Source organism: Accipiter gentilis, chromosome 22 (genome assembly GCF_929443795.1).
Source record: "Accipiter gentilis chromosome 22, bAccGen1.1, whole genome shotgun sequence".
NCBI classification, from domain to species: Eukaryota; Metazoa; Chordata; class Aves; order Accipitriformes; family Accipitridae; genus Astur; species Astur gentilis.
Genome location: NC_064901.1, coordinates 26,183,799 through 26,204,829, shown reverse-complemented (window position 1 = coordinate 26,204,829; position 21,031 = coordinate 26,183,799). Strand labels below are relative to the sequence as shown.

General features: G+C 44.1%; 1 protein-coding gene across 2 annotated transcripts in view; it reads left to right on the top strand.

The window, feature by feature from the left end:
- Positions 1–21,031, top strand: part of PRR5L (proline rich 5 like) — a 43,728-nt gene that overhangs the window by 7,170 nt on the left and 15,527 nt on the right. For both annotated transcript variants that reach the window (XM_049825975.1, XM_049825976.1), the window contains 3 exons: positions 4,658–4,931; positions 6,291–6,371; positions 9,720–9,768. In XM_049825975.1, coding sequence (XP_049681932.1) covers positions 4,762–4,931; positions 6,291–6,371; positions 9,720–9,768 — 300 coding nt within the window. In that variant the 5' untranslated portion in view covers positions 4,658–4,761. The remainder of the gene's footprint in view (positions 1–4,657; positions 4,932–6,290; positions 6,372–9,719; positions 9,769–21,031) is intronic.

Genomic DNA, 21,031 nt, shown 5'->3' with positions numbered 1-21,031 from the left:
GTGTGAAGTAGTGTTGGTGCAAGTTTTCCTCTAAGAAGCAAAACCAGTTTTAGTTTTGCTGCCCCGTCACTTTGATTAGCGGCTGTTGCTCTGAGTCTTGCAGAGAAGGCATCAGAGGAATTTAAAAAGGTCTGTTCTTCTGTTAAATCTCAGTTACCATGGGCTTTTTGTTTGTTTGGCCCAAGATTATTATGAAGATTCATAATTTGGAGGAATTGCTGCCAACTTTTTCTTTGGGTTATTCTTTCTTTAGTAGAGAGAGGGATCTCTAGGTATGTTGCCTGATCTTGCTTTTCCTCCAGACAGTCAGACATATTATGCTCTGTTGGGAGGGAAAGGTCTTTTCATGAAATGATTTTATAATGATTTCTCTGTTGGTTTTCATGGCTAACAGAAAACAAATAATAGAAAATTCCTAGCTTGATGACTGTAATGTTTTTATAAATGCCTGTATCTATGTGTGTTGGAAAAGGATTTGTCGCCATGCTTTATTGTTCTCTTTAAAGATTCAGATTAATCCTCCAAATGTTTACTCAGATGTGATGAATTACAAGTGGATGAAATTACATTGTTGTCGGATTGACTCATCGTCCTGCTTCGCTCCCCCCATGGAGACCGTTGACTTCCAGCTCTGAAGAGTTTGCTCACTCAGAGACCTGGGTTTTACACAGATGACGCATCTCCCTTGTTAGACATCTAGAGGGTTTTGATAACTGGCTTTTGAGATGATAATCAAGGATAAGAGGAGAAAAAAGGCCAGGGGGTAGGACAGCTGGAAGGGAGGGAAGAGCAATACCTATCTCTCTGACTTACGACAAGCTTCTTGCCAAAAAAGACGCGCAGGGTCATTAAGCGAGATGAGGAGAGTGGGGAATGTTTTAGGATATCAGCAGTTTGAAATGCCCCGATGCCACATAAAGCATTGCCCCAGCAGCTAAAGCATGTGGCAGTGAGAGATTATCTTGGCGTGGCTGTCTCTCTTATGCATTTGCTGCGCTTTAGTCTCCAGGTCTTCGTGCCTTTTATAATCAACAGTGAGAGTGTTGCTTGGTGGCTAGAACACGCTGCACCCTGGTGTCTGCCTTCACTCTGTATAAAAGGGGAAAAATAATAATTGCTCCTCTGTAGAGCTTTTTCTAGTTCTGTGTTGATATATCAATAGGACTGTGATTATTAGATGTAGGTTTTATTTTGTAGCCTTCTAAAACACTTTAGTCTTAGGAAGGGGAGACTGTGGATGTGAGGGAGTTTGGACTGAAGGCCTCTGGAAGGACAATGCCTGTTTCTGAATATTTCTGTGTAACTCTAGGAGAGTTTTCACGGCAAACTGAAGAGGGAAGTTGTTCCTTGCTGTACTCGGCATTTTGCTAAATACTGTTCGTTCCCAATAGCTAAAACAGCCTGAATACCATGAGGGCTTCTTACTAACCTGTAACTATGTTAATGTCTGTGTTGTCACAAGGGTAGTTTCTTTCAGTAAAAAGCCAAAAAATTACACTCTGCAGAGTGCACACCATGGACATTGCCAACAAACAGCTGATGCAAATTCCCTGCAAAAATGAGGCAGTATTTACAAGGCTGATTTGCTTTGGGGAAAACTATCAGTGGAAACTAGTTGCTGTGAGAGGAAAATCCAGTCTGATGGAAGTGTCTGATGGTTGGATTTGGGTGCTTTGTTGTACCTCCAGGTGTACAGGATCTGCAAACTACTTGTGCCAAAAGTCTGTTTTCCAGTAAATGCTCTGGTACTTCGAGCTTTATGAAACTCTGAAAATAGTTTAGATAGGCTGTGTGCATGGGGGAGAGGATGGTCCTTCTCACAAATTTTGGCACTTTCAGTTCTGATAACATGAGGGTCAGTTATGTTTGGATACCATTTGGTGGCTAGCCTGCCTTCAGAGTAACAGCTTGCTGTGCCTGCCATTTAACAGCTACCGTTTTAGATAAGATAAGAGAGATTTGTATCTTTGAATCCTGAAGAAATGAACACAAGCCTTTGAATCTGATCCTAAAGCTGAAGATCTTGCCTTAAATTCCTGATGAGAACCTAAAGTAAGGTTGACTTGATAGTAACATGGGATTGCAGGCTGGGCTTGGGGCAGGAAGAGGCAAGAGGCGTGTCTTCTCTGCTCTTTGCAGACAAGGGCTTGTTATTATCTGTCTGGGTGAATTTAACAGAGATAAAGGAAAACAACGTGTATGTTTCTGTGAGCAGAAACAAGCACATTCCCTTGGTAAGAAGTGTTCAGGAAATTTGCCTGTGGGACCCTTTGTCATGCCATGGTTCTGCTGCTGTGGAATCAGTCTTGTAACTCCATAGCCCAAGCTCAGGAGAGAGATTCCCGACTGTGGTGTTTTACTGCTTGCACAGAATAGGCCAAAGAATTTCCTACATGAACTTGAAATATATGGATATTAAGGCACAGAGGTTGTTCTCCCGATTTACGTTTCTGAATTTAAGCTTTCCCCTTGCAACTTAATCTGACTGGAATTAATATAAATGCAACTTTATAAAATGATTTCATTGCCGGATAGAGAGATACTTGTATGCACTTATGGCACCTGGACTAGTGATAGGAGGAGGCTTGTGGGCTAGCACAAGCATCTTAACCACTGCTTTCTAGCTCTGTTAAATGCTGATCTAAAGTAACACTTGTATTGCATTTTATAGCTCTCAAAAATGTATGCTGTTTTCCCTGTGTAAAAAATTGTTAAGCTAGACATTTTACTGCACTGCTGGGAGAAGTGAGCTGTCACTCAGCTCCTCATGCTGTCAGCTTTGGAACTTGGAGATGACAAACTTTGGCACAAGCACTTGTTCTGCAACAGAAACATCTGTTATGCTTTGTCTCCCAGACACCTTTTGGTATGTTGTGAGAAAAGCCTGCCCTCGACTCCCCAAGGTGCTGTAGCTTTTTTCCTCTGATGATTTCTGATGTGGTTACAATTGCCAATAGAGAAATTGCTGGGAGATTGAAAATGTGTGGGCAACGTCAAATGGACTGTTATTTCAAAATGGACACAGAAGACCCTGCTGATTTGGTTGTATTAGTTTAAATTTATTCTTAATTTCTAAAAGTTATGACTTTTTTTTTTAATTTGAATTGTAATAGAGCAGGTACAGGATCAACAGATTGCTGCCCTTTCAAGCAAGAACAGTCAAGGCTAAGCTCATGTCATGAAAGACTCTCTGGGCTTTGTCATCTTTAAAGACAGCCAGGAGTTGTCTAAAGACAGAAAAAAGTTGCACTTGTAGCTGTGTCCAGTTCCACAAAGATCTGTGCAAACTGTATTTAGCTTGTAGGGGAATAACAAGCATATTTATTTCTTGAATAGCTCCAAGAATGATAGTACCGTCTGTTTCAGCGCCTAAAAAATGAGGTGTTTTCTCCTTTAACTTCCTCGGCAGCGGCGCTCGCAGTGTCCGTGGCACAGAAAGGGCTTGCGAGAGCTTCGTGGTAGTTGATTGGAATCTGACAAGGCCGTGTGGAGTTGGGGTAGCAAAGTAAGCTCAGTGTGAAATGGGGCTGGCCAGGTGGGAAGAAAGCTGTTCTCTTGCATGTAAAAGAGTTAGTTACGGTTTGGGGAGTGGAAAGAGTATCCTGAAGCCGAGGACTAGTCAAATTAGAAAGGCTCTGCAGATACACGACATTTCTTTGGCCGATCATCTCTCTTTTCACCTTATGCTGAAGGTGTAGTGGGAAAGAGAAGATTTTGCTTTACATAATTTGCTTGTGGTTCAGTTGTGTAACAACTTTTTTGTTTGTTTTTTTTTTTTTTTTCCCCCTCCTTTCTCCCACATCTCCATTCTCCAAACTGCCAATGCATCTACTGCTTGTATTCGTCTGAAGTGGGAAGATTTCGAAGTACAGAAGCTTTGCCAAAGGTTTTTTTTGGTGGTTTTTATCCACACTAACTTCTTCTATTTCTGTGGTTTGCTTGGGGCTACATATTCATCTATATGGCGATGATGATCAGAGTGGAAAATACGGGCATTTCGTATTTGGCCTAGCAATTACTTCTCATTCTGTAGAAAACAAAACAAACAAAAATCCTGCTTACTCTTAAAATATCTGGTTGTCAGACCTTTTTTGCAGAAGCTCCCTATTGTATCCTTTTTGTAATGGACTGATAACGAGTGGGTTTATTCCCTTGCACAACACTTCTCAAAAAAAAAAAAAAGGCACTGTTTGTCTGTTTATCTTTTCTCCATTGTTCATCTTTTGCTCCTTTCTGGTGAAATAGTTTTTTTTCTTTCTCCAGTTTCTACTATTTTATACATGCTGAATGGCTAACTGTATTTAAAGATATTTGTAAAATGCCTCTTGCAGAAGAGTTTAGGCACCTCTGTTGCATCGCTGCTAATTGAAATGGAAAGAGAGACTATGCTTGTGTTTCTGGCTGGTTATGTTGGGTCATTATTTAAGGGGCAAGATGGGAAAGGGGGCTGCTGTTGAAGAACTCTGGCAGATTTGCACAAATTTGTTGTTAACGGGCTAGGATATTTTCTCCCCTCCCTTCTCTGTCTTGCTCCTTTCCTTTCTTTTTGCTTTGCAGGACTGCTTCAGTTCCTTCATCATCTTGCAGTGCGTGTCTGTGTTAACCTGACGCTGCAGCGAACTGCTAGTCCAAGGCTGACCCTTTGCTTTTGCTTCAGGGTGACTCCTCGGGTTTGAAGACTTGTTGACACCACTGAGATTGACGCTTGGACCTTTGAGAGAAGAGACTTTCTGACGGCCCTGCTCCACTCCACCTGACCCTATGACTGGAGGCTTCACTGTAGCTCCGTCCTTCGGTCTCCAGTTCCTCAAGATGGGTTCGTTCAGAAGGCCCCGACCTCGCTTCATGAGCTCCCCGGTCCTCAGTGACCTCCCGCGGTTCCAGGCAGCCCGGCAGGCTCTGCAGCTCAGCTCCAACTCTGCCTGGAACAGGTGAGCAGGACCGACCCTGGCTGAGCCCTCACCCCGCAGCAGCCCCACGTGTGTCCCATCCTTGTGCTTCAGACCATTTACGGCTAAGCTCATCCCTTCATAAGCATGCATGAATTTTTAGCCTGCCTGAGCTTTGCCGGCATTCAAAGCCTCCGTGGAGGTGAAAAGATTAGACCTTGTAGTGTTCAGCCTGATTTTTGGCCAACATTGTTCAGAGGTACTGTCTTGAAGTAAAGCAGAATTGCTTTTTGTTAACCGCTGCATCTTAAGTACCATTTAGGAAAACACATTCCTGGTACTGTAACAGAGGCCAGTTTCTTAATGCACAACAGGCATTTATTTGCATATTATGAAGCTCTTACCACAGTCAAGTTCCTCTGACAACTGCTAAGCTTGTGGCTGCTACCAGTATTTCCTATTGACAGCCCAATCCTGTCTACAGCGTGTGTCATGCAGCAATGGCAACTGGAAAAACAACGTGTAGGATGAAGAGTGAGATGTCCTGATCCGATCTAACGGTCTGCCGCTACCAAAAGCGGGTATTCCCACATTCTTTTCTGCCACCTTGCACCAGCTCCGTGCTCTGCAGAACCCTTTCTCTTGCTGACTTAGCTCAGCTTACTAATGTCGCATGAAAGTAGCCCGGCAAAAACATGGCAGTTTTGTGCCAGGATAGTGGACTGTGGTCCATGAAGCGTGCAAATGCCATAACTGGCCCACCAAAGGGAATGCCTGTTAAGCGAAAGGTACCTCCTGTTAGCAATGGCAAGCCTTTAGACCTGCTAAACCATCTCATATGCAGTCACTTGATGACTTCCTCCATGCTGGTGAGAGAAGTATGAGTTAGAAGATCCTCCAAGAGCATCTTACAAGCATTAACAGGGCTTAAAGTTGGGTCTGACTGCCATGATGCTGGCTGCAGAACATCTTGCAGCACAGCCAGGTCCTGCTAGCGCCCCTGCAGAATGCAATGTGATATGTTTGGCAGATATTGCCAAAAATCTATGTCTACTCATAGCAACTAGCCTGCAGCACACAGCAGAGATCCCCTGAACAATTGTGTTAAAGATGTATCTGGTGTGAATGTGTTCTTTGTGAACAGTGTCCCTGTCACAACTTTCCCTCGCTTACTCTAGGCACAACTTGAAGTTGGTTCTGCTCTGTCTCCCATGGGAGATGTAGGTAAATAAGTGATGATTTCCAGGGGAGAAAAAATGGAAGAATTTAAGTGCGATTAACCTCTCCACCCCATTATAACCACTCAGCTTTTGGGGGCTAGCTCACATTGCGCTCTGTGTTAAATCATACTGGTGGCTTTTATTTATGGATGTTGTACTGTCTCGTTTCTTTTTTTGGCAGTGTTCAAACAGCAGTGATAAATGTGTTCAAAGGGGGAGGCTTGCAGAACAATGAACTTTACACCCTCAATGAAAATATCAGGTAGGTTGCTGAAATGCATCAAAAGGGATTTTTGTTGCTGCTTGTTTGGTGTTTGCTTGCTTTTGTTCCCCTACAGAACTGCAGTTAGAGGATATTGGTGGGAGGAGCAGGGATTGAAGCAAACTTAAGCACAGCTTTGGGGTTTTGGACTAACTTACTTCTTTTTTGCTGTTGGGTGGAGTGAATGGCAGGTAGCACTTGGGTAGTATTTCTCTGACTTTTGTGGATGTGTAGCTTTGGCAAGGACAGGATGTGTATTGACTTGGATTATAAGGATTTTGTCCTCTCCTAGGGAGTTTGCCTCTTCTGGCTGTTTTTTACATATTTTTATCAGGGCATTTGTGATGGTAATAATATAATATTAATTATAATATATATATAATATATATAATAATATAATATTAATAATAATATCTCTTTTCTAAACCCAAGCTTCTCAGAACCGTGGAGTGTTTAAAATGAAAGCAAAACGTAGCATTTCATTTAAAACCTTAATCTTCACATATATTTGCAGAGCAAGACCTGAAAATACGAACCCTGGAGATAAAAAAAATAAAAGCCTAACAAACATTTTCTAACACTGATGCTAGTGATGATTAAAAGTGTCATTTTTTTTAAGCAGGTTTCATGATTATCTGTGGTTTCATTCTGATTATTTGGAAAGTTTGGTTAGCGATAGGACTGTAGAGTAGATAAAGAACAATTTATTCTTGCCTTGGTTCCAAATGTTGCTAAGAGGAGTATTGTCAGATCTCATGGATGTAGTTCCTCCTCCCTCTCTCTTTCCCACTACATCCATATTCATCATAAATGCTGTCATATAGGTCTCCGCTTCTCCTTTTATACGCCCCCTCCGCCCCCATCCCTATTGCATTTTTCCTAAGCGCCAAGATTCAGATGGCAATTTGGGCTAAGCATGTATTACGCAGCATCTAAACTACCCCTTTCTCTACTTTCAAAATAAATGCTGCTTGCAGGGCACAAGACTCTGTCCTGCTTGGTCTGGTCCCAAAGGTGAAAGTTGAATATAATTCCTTTTGAGAGCTGAGTGAGGGCAGTGTCTCACGCTTTAATGGTATTTTAGTGTGCGCAGGTCAGAAGTCCTCAAGTTAAGTTTAAGTCCTTGGAGCAGTCTTAATTCTCCATGGGATGAGTATTCCAGTGCAAGCCGGTGCTCCTTCCCACCCTTGCAAAAAGGCAGTACTGGGCAGAATAGCTGTTTTGCCTGGGCTTGGTAGTGACTGGACCGTGCTCTCTTCATGGTGGTTCCTGAAGTGGATCTAGGGTGTTGACAGCCAGGTGAAGAGCAGGAAAGTTTGTGAATTGTGTGTGCCTTGTAAGCAGTGCTGGTGGTGGGAGGGGAGACGTCCTCTTCCACGGACAGGCGCTCCCAGGCAGCACTTGGAAGCGCTCACCTTGAAATACATGATTAATGTTCCTGCAGGTGCCCTGAGCATTGGTTACATCTCCAAATGTCATTCTCTAAATAGGCCGCTAACATTCAAGTAGCTCATTAATGCCCATCTAAGGGGCAAAGCGCGTGCATCTGCGTGTATGTCCGTATGCACGCCTGCAGCCTCGCACCTCTGGCTCTCGCTGTAGCTCCCGACGCAACGTTAGCCCTGTGTGCGCGAGGTGAATCTCTAGCTTGACTCTGGGCAAAAAGCCAGGCCTGTCAGATGGCCAGCTATTGTGTGCCATTAGGTTGAGCTGGTGCGTTTTCCTTGTTTGTAGTTCTCCATTCAGCTCCGCGGTGGAAGTTAGCAAATGCACTGATTTAAGAGACTCGCAGATTCTGCACAGCGCATGGTTATTTCACAGTGCGAAACGCAGGAGAATTTTAAAGGAGGGATAGTAATGACAGGACCAGGAGATGAGCAGGTGGTAACATTTTGCTCTGGATTGCTGCCACCAAGTTTTTATCTTGCTGTGATTTGATATCCTCTCACTGGATACTTTTTTTTTTTTTTTACTGCTGTGCAAGTCAGTTGTTGCAGCAAGAGGAAATGTGAGAAATGCCGTTGGGAGATGGGATTTCAGAAGCAGGAGGTGACCTGGCTGTGATTAGGAGGAGACCCTGTCCCTTGGGTTGTCTCTAGGGTGCAAGCCTCTGGTTGCTGGTCTACCTGTGCGAAGTGAAGTCCTGCTGTGGGCTTGTCAATCAGCTGGTGGAGAGCCCCTTGGATTCTGCTGAAGCCAGTGGGAGAGCTTCTGGAAACAGGCCCCCAAGGACTTATCTGGTTTATCCATCTCGTAGAAATAGAAATGTGCTTTGAGATGAGCAGGGTGAATATAACCGCTCTGAGAGAGAAAGAGTAAAAGCATTTGGGCATGTGAATAAATGTAGAAGTGTTACAAAATGGTTAGGAAGGAAGGTTGCTGTCAAAATCGACTTTCAGCAAAAATTAGGAAAAAAGTGGTGTAGTTTGTTAGTAAGAACCCAGCCTGAGAACTGGATGGTCCCTGATTCAAATGCCGTTTTCGAGCACTCTTGATTATACTTCACATTGGTGAAGAGCAAAATTCTTAGAAAAAAAAATGCTATGTTTTGCAGTGGAAAGTGTTGGGTGCCTTTTAAATTTTAGGCAGAATTTACTGCTACAGAATTTATGCTCACAGTCACTGAAAGCTGAAAGTGCAAATGCTCTGAACTTTGAGTTGTTTTTTTTTAATGCTTCTGATGTAAAACAATCCTGATTTTTATATTGGAGTTTTGAAATAGAAATATGTATTAGAATTTAAAACTTTCATCACAGAGTGGCTTCTGCTGGCATGTATTTAAAACACCTCTTGTTAAATTTCTAGAATTTCTTTCTTGAAAAATAAGTTTGTTTGTTTGTTTTTAAATGCAGTAGTCGTGGGGAAGCTGCAGCTTCTGCTTGTGTGTTTACGTCATTGCTCCTCACCTTATCCTCCCCCCTTCTACTTCCAAGAGGAAAAGAAGTACTGCATTAGGGAGATATGCTATTTTCAGTGAAAAGAAAGGCATCTTGGTTTAAACAGAAAGCAGAAAAAATGATGAATTTCAAACTAAGTAACTTTAAATTGTCTCCCCAACTTTCTGTGCATCCAGGGGGACAAATTTTTTTTTTTTGCTTGTTCTAAGTGTATGGCTTATAAATAGAAGACTTCAGGGAAACAGTTTCATTCCTTCATAATTTGAGAATAGCCTTTGTGGGCATTTGTAGAATATACATCTAAATGTAAAAGAAATCTAACTGTGGCCAAAATGACAGAGTCACATATAGTCACGTATCTTTGGTATGACTGGTAGTAAAGTGCGGCTATACCTGTAAAAAATGACCAGCAATGGCTGTTACTTCATGGCTGCATTCCTTCTGTCTACAGACGGCTGCTGAAGAGTGAACTTGGATCCTTCATCACAGATTACTTCCAGGTATTACATGATTTGCTTGCTTTCTTTTGAGGTTTGCTCTCTTCAGCTTTTTAGCCTATGAAAAAATTAGGACCCCTTTTTACATGCACGTAGCCTACTAGTTTCGTTTTTGTTTTGCTACAGAAGATGATGGAGGTCTGGACGTTTTTAATGTGGGCCATATAGCCTTGGGAGTAATCATATTTATGGGTGTATGTGCTAAATTAAGGATAATCTTCCTTTGCGCTTAGGAAAAGCTGCTAGTAGCCTGCCAAGGCCGAGAAGGAATTCATCACTTGAACTTTTTAAAGAAGATGGGTTACCTCTTTGTAGTTTTCTCACCCTTTTTCTCTAGTACAGAGAATTCAGGAGTAGGTTTTCTGCAACAGGGGCCAGCAAAGGGGAAGAGAAAAGATAATGGCTGTCTGTTTTGGGGGGGTGGAGGGGGCAGGGAAGGAAGTCCCTATCAGCAGGAAATCAACCTGGGTACTGTTTGCCTTTTAGTCCCACAAATACAAATGCAACCTGTGAAGAAGCAAAAGATGAAGGATGAGGGAAGACCTGATCAATCATAAACGTGAATAACTGTTATTGCCTTTTACTGATACTGTCCAGATAGACGGAGGTTCCAATGTAACCACATGAAAGTGTGTTGGATGATTTTGAGAGAGCGCTGATGGTTTTCAGTGTTGTAAGTTGTTCCAGTGTAGTGTTGACTAAAAAAAGGAGGAGGCTGCTGAAAACAAGAGGGTTTTCTTCCCTTTGAGTAAGAGAGAGAGAGAGAGAGGGAAAAAAACCAAAACCATTTCAGTACTTTCTGAAGCAGCTGATGCTGCTGTGTACTGTGCTTAACAGCTTAGAAAGGGGAAGAAAAAGACCAGTGTTGTTTCCTATCAGTATTAGATTACATGACTTAAAAAAAAATTCCCCATGCTGTGCTACCAAGTGAGAGGCAAACTCCTGCCCCAGGGGTAGTTCTGTTTCACTTCTTTAGACTCTCTCTGCACAAGTCGTTTACTGGAAAGAGGCGGCTGCTGGCGCTGAATGGCAGGATGGTTCCTAGACCCCAAGTGGGCTTAAGTGGAAATCTGCTACTGCTCCTGCCAATTTAAAACCAGGTAAATGAGAGTGGCGAATTGAAATTTGAAAGGTCTTGATCAGGTACCCATGTCCTACTGTGTTAGGCACGGTGTGCGAGGCTGCGATAAGTAGGAAATGTCCAGAGGCAACTTCATGCACCCGTAAGCCCGAACGGAGCGTGGAGCTGAGCGTGGACCGAGGGACGCGAGGTGCTGACGTACGACCGTTATCTGGTTCTGAAAAGTCAGAGTGTGCTGAAAGAGGCCTGGGTGGGTTCCAGCGCTGAGCAAGACACAGCTGCATCGTGTCGCTGCGCAAGAGGAGCTGACGACTGCTGGGGACCGGATGGTTCCCAGCGCTGGGGTTTGGATGGGTTGCTCTCTTCCTCCAGGTTGTAAACCTCAAGCCTGTCACAGTCGTGCTGGGGCTAGCGGCATTAGCTGAGACTCCTTAGATCTCTTAGTAGTGTTGCTGATGACTGAAGAGACTGCTTAGGCTACAGCCTGCTCGCTGCTGGAGGCTGGAGTTCTGTGTTGCATCCCTCTTAGCAAGCTCAGGGCATCTGGTCTTGTCCTCGGAGAAGGATCTGATCGCCAGCACTGTTTTCTGCAAAAGCAGGAGCAAGAACTGTGCTCTTTCACCCCAATGGCAGGGCTGTACTGTGTCAGCCACAGGCTGCAATGGCAACGTAGGTACTCAGTGCTACACTACTGCCCAGAGAGTGGTGGCCTTTGCCTTGAGAGCGTGCAGTGCTTACTTCTGAGTTTGTTTTTCTGTCAGTCTGTCTGTTCACACTTGTGCAAATACCTCAGCCTATACGTATGAGTTCACCTGCAGCTGTTCTCCCACTAAAGCCACAGGGACTCAAATTTAATTTCTGGGATTTTTTTTTTTTTTTGCTCAATATTAAAAGGAGTAACTTGGCATCTGTCAGACTTAGCCTGAAGTAAAACTCTTGGTGCTGGCAAGCCATGAGACAAACTGTGAGACAAAGGCTATTGTAGGAAGTGAGCTTTTTTCCCTGCTGTGAGGTAAGATGCAGACTTATTTCTGATTCTAGACTTACAGCGTGTGGCAGGGATAAAAGTTACTACTCCCTCCTGAATGTCTTTACTCAAAAATCCTTCGGTGTTGGAGTGGGGCAAGACTATTTATGTGCCAAAGAAGGACTGATGACATTATTTCATTTGTTTGTGGGTTCAGTTTCACTGCTGATGCCAGCTGATTGACGGCAATACTGCTGCCACCAAAATGAGCAGAGTTGAATCAGGCTGCTGATTTGGCTGAAAAATAACCTTGGGGGGAAAAAAATATGTTTTCAAATACTTCCTTTGACTTGTTGTGCTCATCACCTCTGACGTGGGGGAGGTGATGGGAGTGGGTCACCAGGATGGGGAGCGGAGTGGAAGTGCATCTTTTGGCAGCAACTTCCTCCTCCATCTGTTAAAGCCCACTGAAAAGCTATCCCGAGAACCAAGTTTACTGTTCTCTTAGGTTGAAATGGCCCTTGGAAGTATCTGCTTTCATGTGTACCCAGGCAGTTTCAAATAACCTAGCAGCAATTAGAGCAACTAACTGGATCATGTAATATTTAGATGTCATAAATTGACTTAAACGTTTTCCATTTCTTATGCCACAGCACTTGTAACAGGAGCCACTAAGATAATTTTTAAAATCACATTTTCCATGGTTTTAAGAGTTCTGGCTCTTAGACGATGTGTATTTTATACATGCACACAGGCACAATTTTTCTAACCACTGAATATTTAAGACTAAAATGGTGCAGAGCTTTTATAGTGAGACAAATCTACTTTTGTGATATTGACTTGATTAACTCACTATTACTACTGTTTAGGTCCTGAAGTTGCTAAAGGAATGTATAGGAAATGGATGGGGTCTAGGCAGTCTTTCTCTGCTACCGAACCATCATCATACCAGATGAGTTACTGAGTCTGTTTTGTATTTGAAAGAGAAATGTTAATTCCTGTAAGGGTTTCAGTGGGAACTCAGATGTTTCATTCTGAAGTGATTTGTGTTTATAAATCTTCTGGTTTAGCAAGCCTTTTATATATACAAGCCATCTCCTTGGATCAGAGTCTGAGTGTAAATGCCAGAAAGTTGAGACTCGTAATATTTACTGCAGATCTGCCTGAAAGCAATGCTTCCTGCTCCAGGTTTTCCAGTACTGACTTTGCCCACGAACTGATCTGATGGTTTCCTGCTGCTGAAAAGGGACACTTTGTGCCCACCCCTCTGCTCGGTAACCCAGCAGGGCACCATGGTTCTCTGGTGGTCAGCTGAACTGTAACAGGGAGGAATCCTATGATCGTGGAAAGTAAGAGGCTGGGATTTGGAGGAATGGTGTGTATTGGTGATTGGGACTTCACTGGGGCAGCTGTAAGATTTTTCAGATAAGCTCCCTTAATTTTCATGCTGTCTGACCCTCGTGGTTGTGGAGAAAATTTTTGAAATATAAAATCAGTGACTGTTGATAAATTGAAGCATTATCTTCCTGATTCTGCAAACAGCCTGAAACAAAACCTTTGGAAAGGATGAACTGTTTCTTTTCACTCTCTGGAGGCTTGTTAATCTCGAAACTCACAGGGGAAAAATGGAAATGCTAGCTATTTCACAGCTAACCACTTTAGCAGAACTGCCCTGTTTTCGCATATTAACTCCAAACTGTCTCCTCCGGAGGTGGAGAGACCCGATCCCTTCCCAAGCACTGTAACATCTCCCAGTGCCCACGGGTGGCACATGCAGAAATTCAGATGCCCGGCATTGACGTCTCTCCAGCCTGACGTCCTCTGCCCGCGCCGGCAGAGCTGGTACCTGAGGGACGGCGAGTGGACTGCGTTTCCTCACTTAACCCCACGAGAACTTTGATGTTTTAAAACCAGAAGCAAAGCTGGTACATAATTTCCAGCCTGCTGCAGCAAAGAGCCCTGGAGGCAAGGAGTCCTGACTCAGAATCAGGCCCGGCTTGCTGTTCGTATGCAAAACCATAGAAACTGCAACGTGCGAGCGCCCGTGTCGCTGGGGTGCTGAGCAAAATCGAAATAGCAAGATGATAACGGGGAGCTGTGAAAGTAAGCAGCAGCAGCGACCAGGCAAGCTGGGATCCAAGCCGAAACTGCTTTTGTCCTCGCTCTTTGGAGCGGTCAGGAGTAGGACTAGTGAACCTTGCTGTGGTCAGAATCCCTCTCGCTGTAGGTTAGCTGGCTGTGGTAGGGAGAAACATGTGCTCCTCCCTCTGCTGTGGGCACCGTAAAGCTTTTGCTGCATTTCTTTTTGGGACTCCAGCTCATCCAGCATCCCTCGTGACGCCTCCTCTCCTCGGAAAGGCTGCTTTATAAAGCCTCGCTAACAGCTGAAAATGCTGCGTGTCCCTCTCTCCTGCTTAGCCAAAGAGAAAAAAAACCTGGCGCGCATGCCATTTCTTTCCTTGGCACTGGGTTTCTACTTCTACCTGTTTCGTGGCAAGGCAAGAGTTGTGCAGGTTTTTGGAGTGACAATTATCGCTGGATAAAGGCAGCGCTAGCTCTTTGGCCAAGTGCTGTCTCCTGCCTGCAGCAGATCGGCCGCTGCACAAGGGGAGAGAATTCACACTTGTGTGATTTGCAGAGCTCAGCCATATGTCTGCAATACTCTTATTGGGTCAAGCTGGTCTTTATAATTGTATTTCTCTCCTTGCTGGCTGGTAACCCCCGTTCACGCAGGTCTGCTAATTATTTCTGCTTCATCTGGCGCTTTCTAGGACTGAGCTTTCATGGACCAGCTCCAGAGATTCCATAGCAACCGCCCAGCTTCGTTATCACGGACGAGGTCACCCGGCCAAGCGGAGGACCTGGTCCTGGCTGGCAGTGGCACCAGGGACGCCTGTTTTCGGGTCCTCGGCTCCGCAGACATGCGTGATTCACCTGAAACGGTGCCCGGCCGCTAACGCTCAAAGCGTGGCGTGGGACGGTGACCGTGCCCTGGCTGAGCGGGGCTCCCGCCTGGACTGGTGACTTGCCAGTGCGGAACTGGGGGAGCCGGCTGCGGGATTTTCCCATCGCTGCTGTCTCACTGGCGCGTCGTGGTCTAGATCAGTGCTGCCTACTCGGTCTGCCTGGTCTGCTCGCCTTCTTACTCTCCCTGCCTCACTTTCTCTCTTTTAAGTGGGCTTTCTTTTTTACCCGTTTTGAACAAAGCTGCCTCTAGAAGAGTCATTTTAGGATGCTACTTCATATTTATCTTGCAATTTGTTCTCTGTGTAGGAACGAAATGATCTCTATGCTTCTGTCACTATTTCCCTTCTTTCTAGAGAAGGAAAAAAGGATGGGGGTTGCTCCGGGTATGAGATGCTGCAGCTCACACAGATTTGCATTTTGTAAAACACTGCCAAGAAGTAGGTAGGTGTTTGTGTGCAACTGGCAATAGCTTTGTAGAAAATACTTGTTGAGTAGGTTTGGGTGATGCTTTCTTTTCTCAAATTAACGTCAGATTATCCAAGAAACGGTGTCTATGTGCCTGCAGAGCCTGTCAAAGTGTGGTTTAACACTAGAACACAAAGCCTCAGTTGGCTAGAAGAGGGGGCTGCATTTAAGAAATTCTGTAAAGTGTCAAAGAAAACCTGATTTTTTTCACCCAGCAAAATGGGGTCAATTATTTTGATTTTGCTCTGAATCAGCTTATTCCCATTCCAAGCTTATGTTTTTGTTTGAACTAGTATTAATTTCTTAATTTTAATGCGGCTTTTTAAAGGCATACTGGCCATATTTGGCTTGGAGGCATGAAAGGAAAACAGAATTTGGCTGTCATTAAGTGGGTGCTCATGTAAACTTCCCGCCTGCAAGAGCAGTGGCTTATTGGGAAACAGTAATATTTTTGATTAGCAGGAGAATTGCTTTGTGTCTTGCTACACTGCGGAGACACGGCTTTCGGATGAGAAGTGAAGTCTCCTGTGATGGCTTGAGCCTCCTTGATGTCTTCTGTGGAGCTGCTGCCAAAACTACTTAGCTGCTTTTTGCCACCCTTTGGCTTGAATGTACCACCCACAGCCCAGCAAGCCGTGCTAGTGGCAGGGCTATCACCCCAAAATCCTTCCTGTTGGTTCTGCCTGGCAAAATCAGATGGGTACCATTTTGCCCGGATCATCGCGGGTGCCCTTCCAGCAAGGGCCTTCGTGGTCCCCGTTGGGGATGACCAGCTCCTGACAAGGTGGAGGGAGGGAGAAGGTACCCATCACTGCTGGCACTACTGGTTTGGGAGAGGAACCCAACTGCTGTGCCTGGGACAGCGTCCACCTTCAGTCATTGTGCTGGGGGAACCGGAATTGTTCCTCTGGGTACGGATGGAGACACTCGCCTCAATTTCTCTAACAGGGGAGGGGAAAATATCCGTGCTGGGAAAAAGAAGGAATTAACTGGAAAGTGTCTACATTTACAGCATAGTGTGTGACTACCTTCAGCTTTTTTTTTTATTCCCAGTGATTTCAGTGCAGCTTACTTTGCAGGAGTAGCAAGCACATGCATGTTCTGGGAGAGTCTTTGCTGAGGAAAAAATGAAAAGTGATTTTTCTGGAGCTATGAATCCTGTCTTCTAAAATTCAGGGCATTTGAAAACTTACTTAAAGGCTTTTCTGTTAGCCGCACTTCTTGGTGGTATACCTGAAGCAGCTATTGTGGTTTTCTGAGAAAAGTACGGGGGGTTTCAACCTGTGAGACTTCACAAGCTCACTTCTATCTGCTGCAAAACATCTCTCCAAATTTCTTGACAGCATGTTTACATGGGGGGTTAAGCTGGGGCTTTACGTCTCTGCGGTACATGCTTCACCCTAGCCAGAGCCGGGGCAGGTTTGCAGCACCCGCAGGAAGCGCAGAGCAGCCGGCGGTGTCCCAACAGCAGGGTGAGGGCTTCACCCTGGGCAGCCAGGGAAAGCTGGTTTGGGAAGGGAATAACTGCCTCCCCAAGCGCCCAGTTCAGCTGTAATTGCAAAAGACGGAAGGTGGCAGCTAAACTTTTTCAAATAAATGTGCCCTTCAAGCTTACTTGGTGTGAGTCTTTATCTGGTCTTGCTTGCAAAGAAAAGATTTATTTTTCCTCTTAGCTCTGTGCCTCTGTGTTGCCTCTGGCAACCAGGGATAAAGCAGTAAAATGAGACTTGTAATCTAGACAAGGTCTGATACAGACCTCCGCTGCGGCTGCATTTATTAGATTTGTCAGCAAACCCTGTAGGGTTTTTTAATGAAAATTCACCTGTCTAGCTTGATCTGAAGGGGTAATGTTCAGACTGAATCCATTTCTGAGCCTGTGACTTTAGCAGAAAAGACAGATAAATAAAATTTCCAGATATTTTTAAGATGGGGAGAAGGGAAATGAAGTGTGGTGGTGGTTGTTATTTTTTTTTTAAAAAAGTCTCTCTCTTCCACAGGAAAAGGAAAAATTTGAGAGGATAATTGAAACATCTGCAGTAACTACAGGGAGCTAGGCTTTTTTTTTTTTTTTTTTTTTTGGAAACATTAGGAATGAGATGATGCAATCTATTTAGCACGTGGAATTACTGATAATACATTCATAAGAGCATTATAAATTCTTTACTACAGAGTAATGATTAATATATGTATTTTTAATAGATAGAACTGTGCTGCCCATAAAGGTGTACAAATGTGTATTTTGTTTGCTGACATAGCTGTAAAATAAAAAAAAAAAATCTCTGAAAGTAGAAAGCATCAATAGTACTAACTTACAAGCAAAGTAGCTGGAAAATTGTATTCACAGTGCTCAGAAAGCGTATGTTAAGTTGAAACCTAATGTTCTAGTGCAGCTAGAGAAGGAATTAATATTTCTTGAGAGAAACACAAGAAAATAGGCATGACACCCTCATATATATACATATGCGTATATACTTTTTATTATATAGTAGTTTAAAATGACACAGCATTAAAAACCAGCTGTATATTTTCCCTGCAATATATGAGAGGTAATTACCTGTATAGGTATAGAGCTATAGGTTGAAAAATAAAGAATTTAAGTACTTAACTAATAAACTGAAAGCATTTGGAGGGATTAAAGTGCAATATCACTCCAAACGTTATCTTATTGTTCAGGCAGAAAAATATTTACAGTGTAAGTGGGTTTCACTTATTTTTCCCCTCATAATTTTTTCCATTCCAGATTTCTTCCTCCCTCCTTTTTCACTTTTTTTTTTTTCCTGGAAAGTCTTTTTTTGTTGTTGTTGTTGGCCAGACGCTAGTGTGTGTAGTCATTTACTTCTGAACAAATGTAAAACTTGAATGGAGATCCCAACACCTTCGCATTTCCCTCCAAAGCCTGTATTTCTGCTAGAGAAACTTTGCAAAATAGTCACCTTCCATCAGTTGATAACTACGTTTGGAAATGTTGGAGGTTTTTTTCATCGTGTGAACGTATTTATCCAACTTGCTAATTGCTGGTGTCGTTGCCCAGGTGTCTCCCAGGCACGTTCTCTTTGCAGCTCGCCCATCCTTTGGCAGCCCTGTTCCTCCCGCGCTCTGCTGCGAGCTCCGTCTCTCTCTTTCTCTCAACCCTAGCTCTCGCCCGAACTGAGGAGCGAGCCCTAGACAAAGCCCCCCGGCCATTAAAAATTTCTCATTGACAAGTTGCCTCTACTCCCTGCGGCTTCCTTTCACAGCCCTTTGACACGTCGGTGATGATGAATAAATCAGAAAAATAGGTTTCTGCAGGAAGGTGAGGGGAACGCCAGAATCCAAAAAACCCACAGAAAGTGGACTTTTTTCAGAATAAACATATGGGGTTTTGGCTAAAAAAGTAACCTGTTGTAAGCAGGGTGGGATCCCACCGGTCACGGAGGTGGTGTGAGCCACCGGTCCCTCAGGGGTGCGTGTGCTGCTGGAGGTTCTTCCACTCCTGCTGACCTGGGTGGGCACTGGTGTCGTGGAAGGGGTCAGCGAAGACAGAGTTGTACCCTCCTGAACAGACAACCGCCCGCTACACGAGGCCTAGAAGTGTCTGCGGTATTGCCAGAGAGCTCTGCTTTCTACCTGCTGGCTTCCACGGCTTTTCAGCCACGCTTAATGAGTCATTTTGTACGCTACGAGTGGATTCAGAAGGTCACGTGCAAAAGTGCTTTGGGTTCTCCACGTGGTCACCTGTGTGCAGCATGGCAATTTTAGCGTGTTCCTCTGACAAACAGGGCTGTTCAAGTCGGCTCTGATTCCTGGGCTGAAATTCCTAGGATTGGTTAATAGTGTAGTATTGAAATTTTTTTATAGCTTGACTGTACTGCGTGGGTAGGATTGCTTTTGTACTCTGCTAGAGCTAGTAGAGGTCAAAGTCTTCTGACTTGGATGGGCGGTTCAAATAATACAGTTTCATCCCATGTGTTGCTCCTAAAATGCTCTGGTTTTCTTGTGTAACTAATTTGAAAGGAAACTAAATTCTGCATTATTTTGGGAATAAGAGCGTACTGAATATTTTTGGGTTTGAATTCTGAAAAAAAGCCACCTGCTAGCAGGGCCAAATTACCTTAATTACAAGCATGACCATTAATTATTTTTCCCTTGTATGCACTATACAAGATTTAACCATTATTGCTACTAATAGAGCTTATGGTGAACTGGTTGGGCATTCCTCCTTATGTCATGACTGAACTCTGGATACACATTAGGGGTTGCAGGCTTTTTTTTTTTAAAGCAGTGCCTCAAAAGTACTTACATCTGACTCATTTAAGACAAGTAAGCCATTGTAGCAAAATATGAGTTAATGTTTTAATGTGGATGAAGTAGCCATGAGATGGGACAAACAGCCAAGGAAAGGTACCTATTTCCTCTCTGCTGTGTAATACCATGTTTTTTTCACACCACCAAGAAGACAACGTCCATACAGTCTTGTCTTGAGATGAAACTTTTCATCATTTTTTTCATGAAACCTACCTGACAGCTTTCTGAATATAAGTTCTCCACGGGGAACATGCATCCAGAGATCTTTCCTTACTGAGAGGATGTGTGATGGTCTCTTCAGTCCCTCAGCCTCAACCTACTTGGAGAAGACTTCTGGAGCCTGTTTGATTAGATACTGTTTAACAAAGAGTGACGTCTTTTCAGTGATGTCTGATACTAGCAAGTAGGACTCTCGAGCGTACCAGTACAAGCGGAGAATGTCACAGAGCAACTTTTCCTTCTTTTTACTCCCTTCAACAGCACCCCAGCTGAGTATCGCTTCTTGTTGTAGGGAGGATGCAGAGGTGTGCTGCTCTCTTTGGGGTGGCTTTTACAACCTGCTTGTGGGTGCCACGAAGGAGCCAGCCCGGTTTATGGTTGCAGGAGGCAGGTCTACCATCCAGAGCAGCAGCACAAGGGCAGGTGGCTGGTATGGCAGCTCTTCAGGAGGCCCTGGTGGTGTCCGGGCAGTGGTGTGACAGCAGCGTCCACTGGGACTGAAAAAAGCTGTGCCTTGCTCCTCAGCTGATGGAAGGTTGAAAGGTGCGGCTTTGACCTGGTTAGCCATTAAAAAAACAAGCTGGAGGATGAACGTGAGAGAGAGAGGGGTCTCTGAATATTGTGTGCTACCCTGATATCGAATCCTTTCAGGGGGACAGAAGGCTTTATTCTCTGTCAATATGATCTCTGTGGTAAGACTGAACCTCTTAGGATGCAGCAGTAGTGTGTTACATGGTGATAGCAGCTTCTTTCTCTGGGATTCTCAAAGCTTTTCAGAATAACTGATTCTCTAGTGCTGTTGGGAGAACAAAAACGTAGGTGGGTTTTTTTGCACCACTTTTATGTTTGGGGAAATGGGAACAGAAAGCTTGCCAGATATTTAGATGTCCCAAACTGCAGAAAGGCACATTGATATCTTGATCTGTCTGGTCTGTGACAGTTAAGTTTATCTAGAAAGACCAGCTCCTGCTGCTTCTTCTGCAGCTTGAGACTGCATACTGAGATGATCCAACTACTCAATATAGCAAAAAAAATAGCCTTATAGAAAGATAATAAGTTGGAATAGGGAAGTAAGGGTTAGGGAGCTGAACTGGCTTACTGTGCAGTCAGGCAAGCACTGAGCTAGTACAAAGGGAGAAGAGACTGGGACATTTTGGTAGCGTTTGGCCCTTTGATCGCCTCCATCATATGGCTGAAGTATAGCTTATGTGGCTGCACTTTTATGCTAAGAACCATTTTATTTTCTTGACTCCCTCCCTGTGACCCAAGACAGGTCCTTCCTC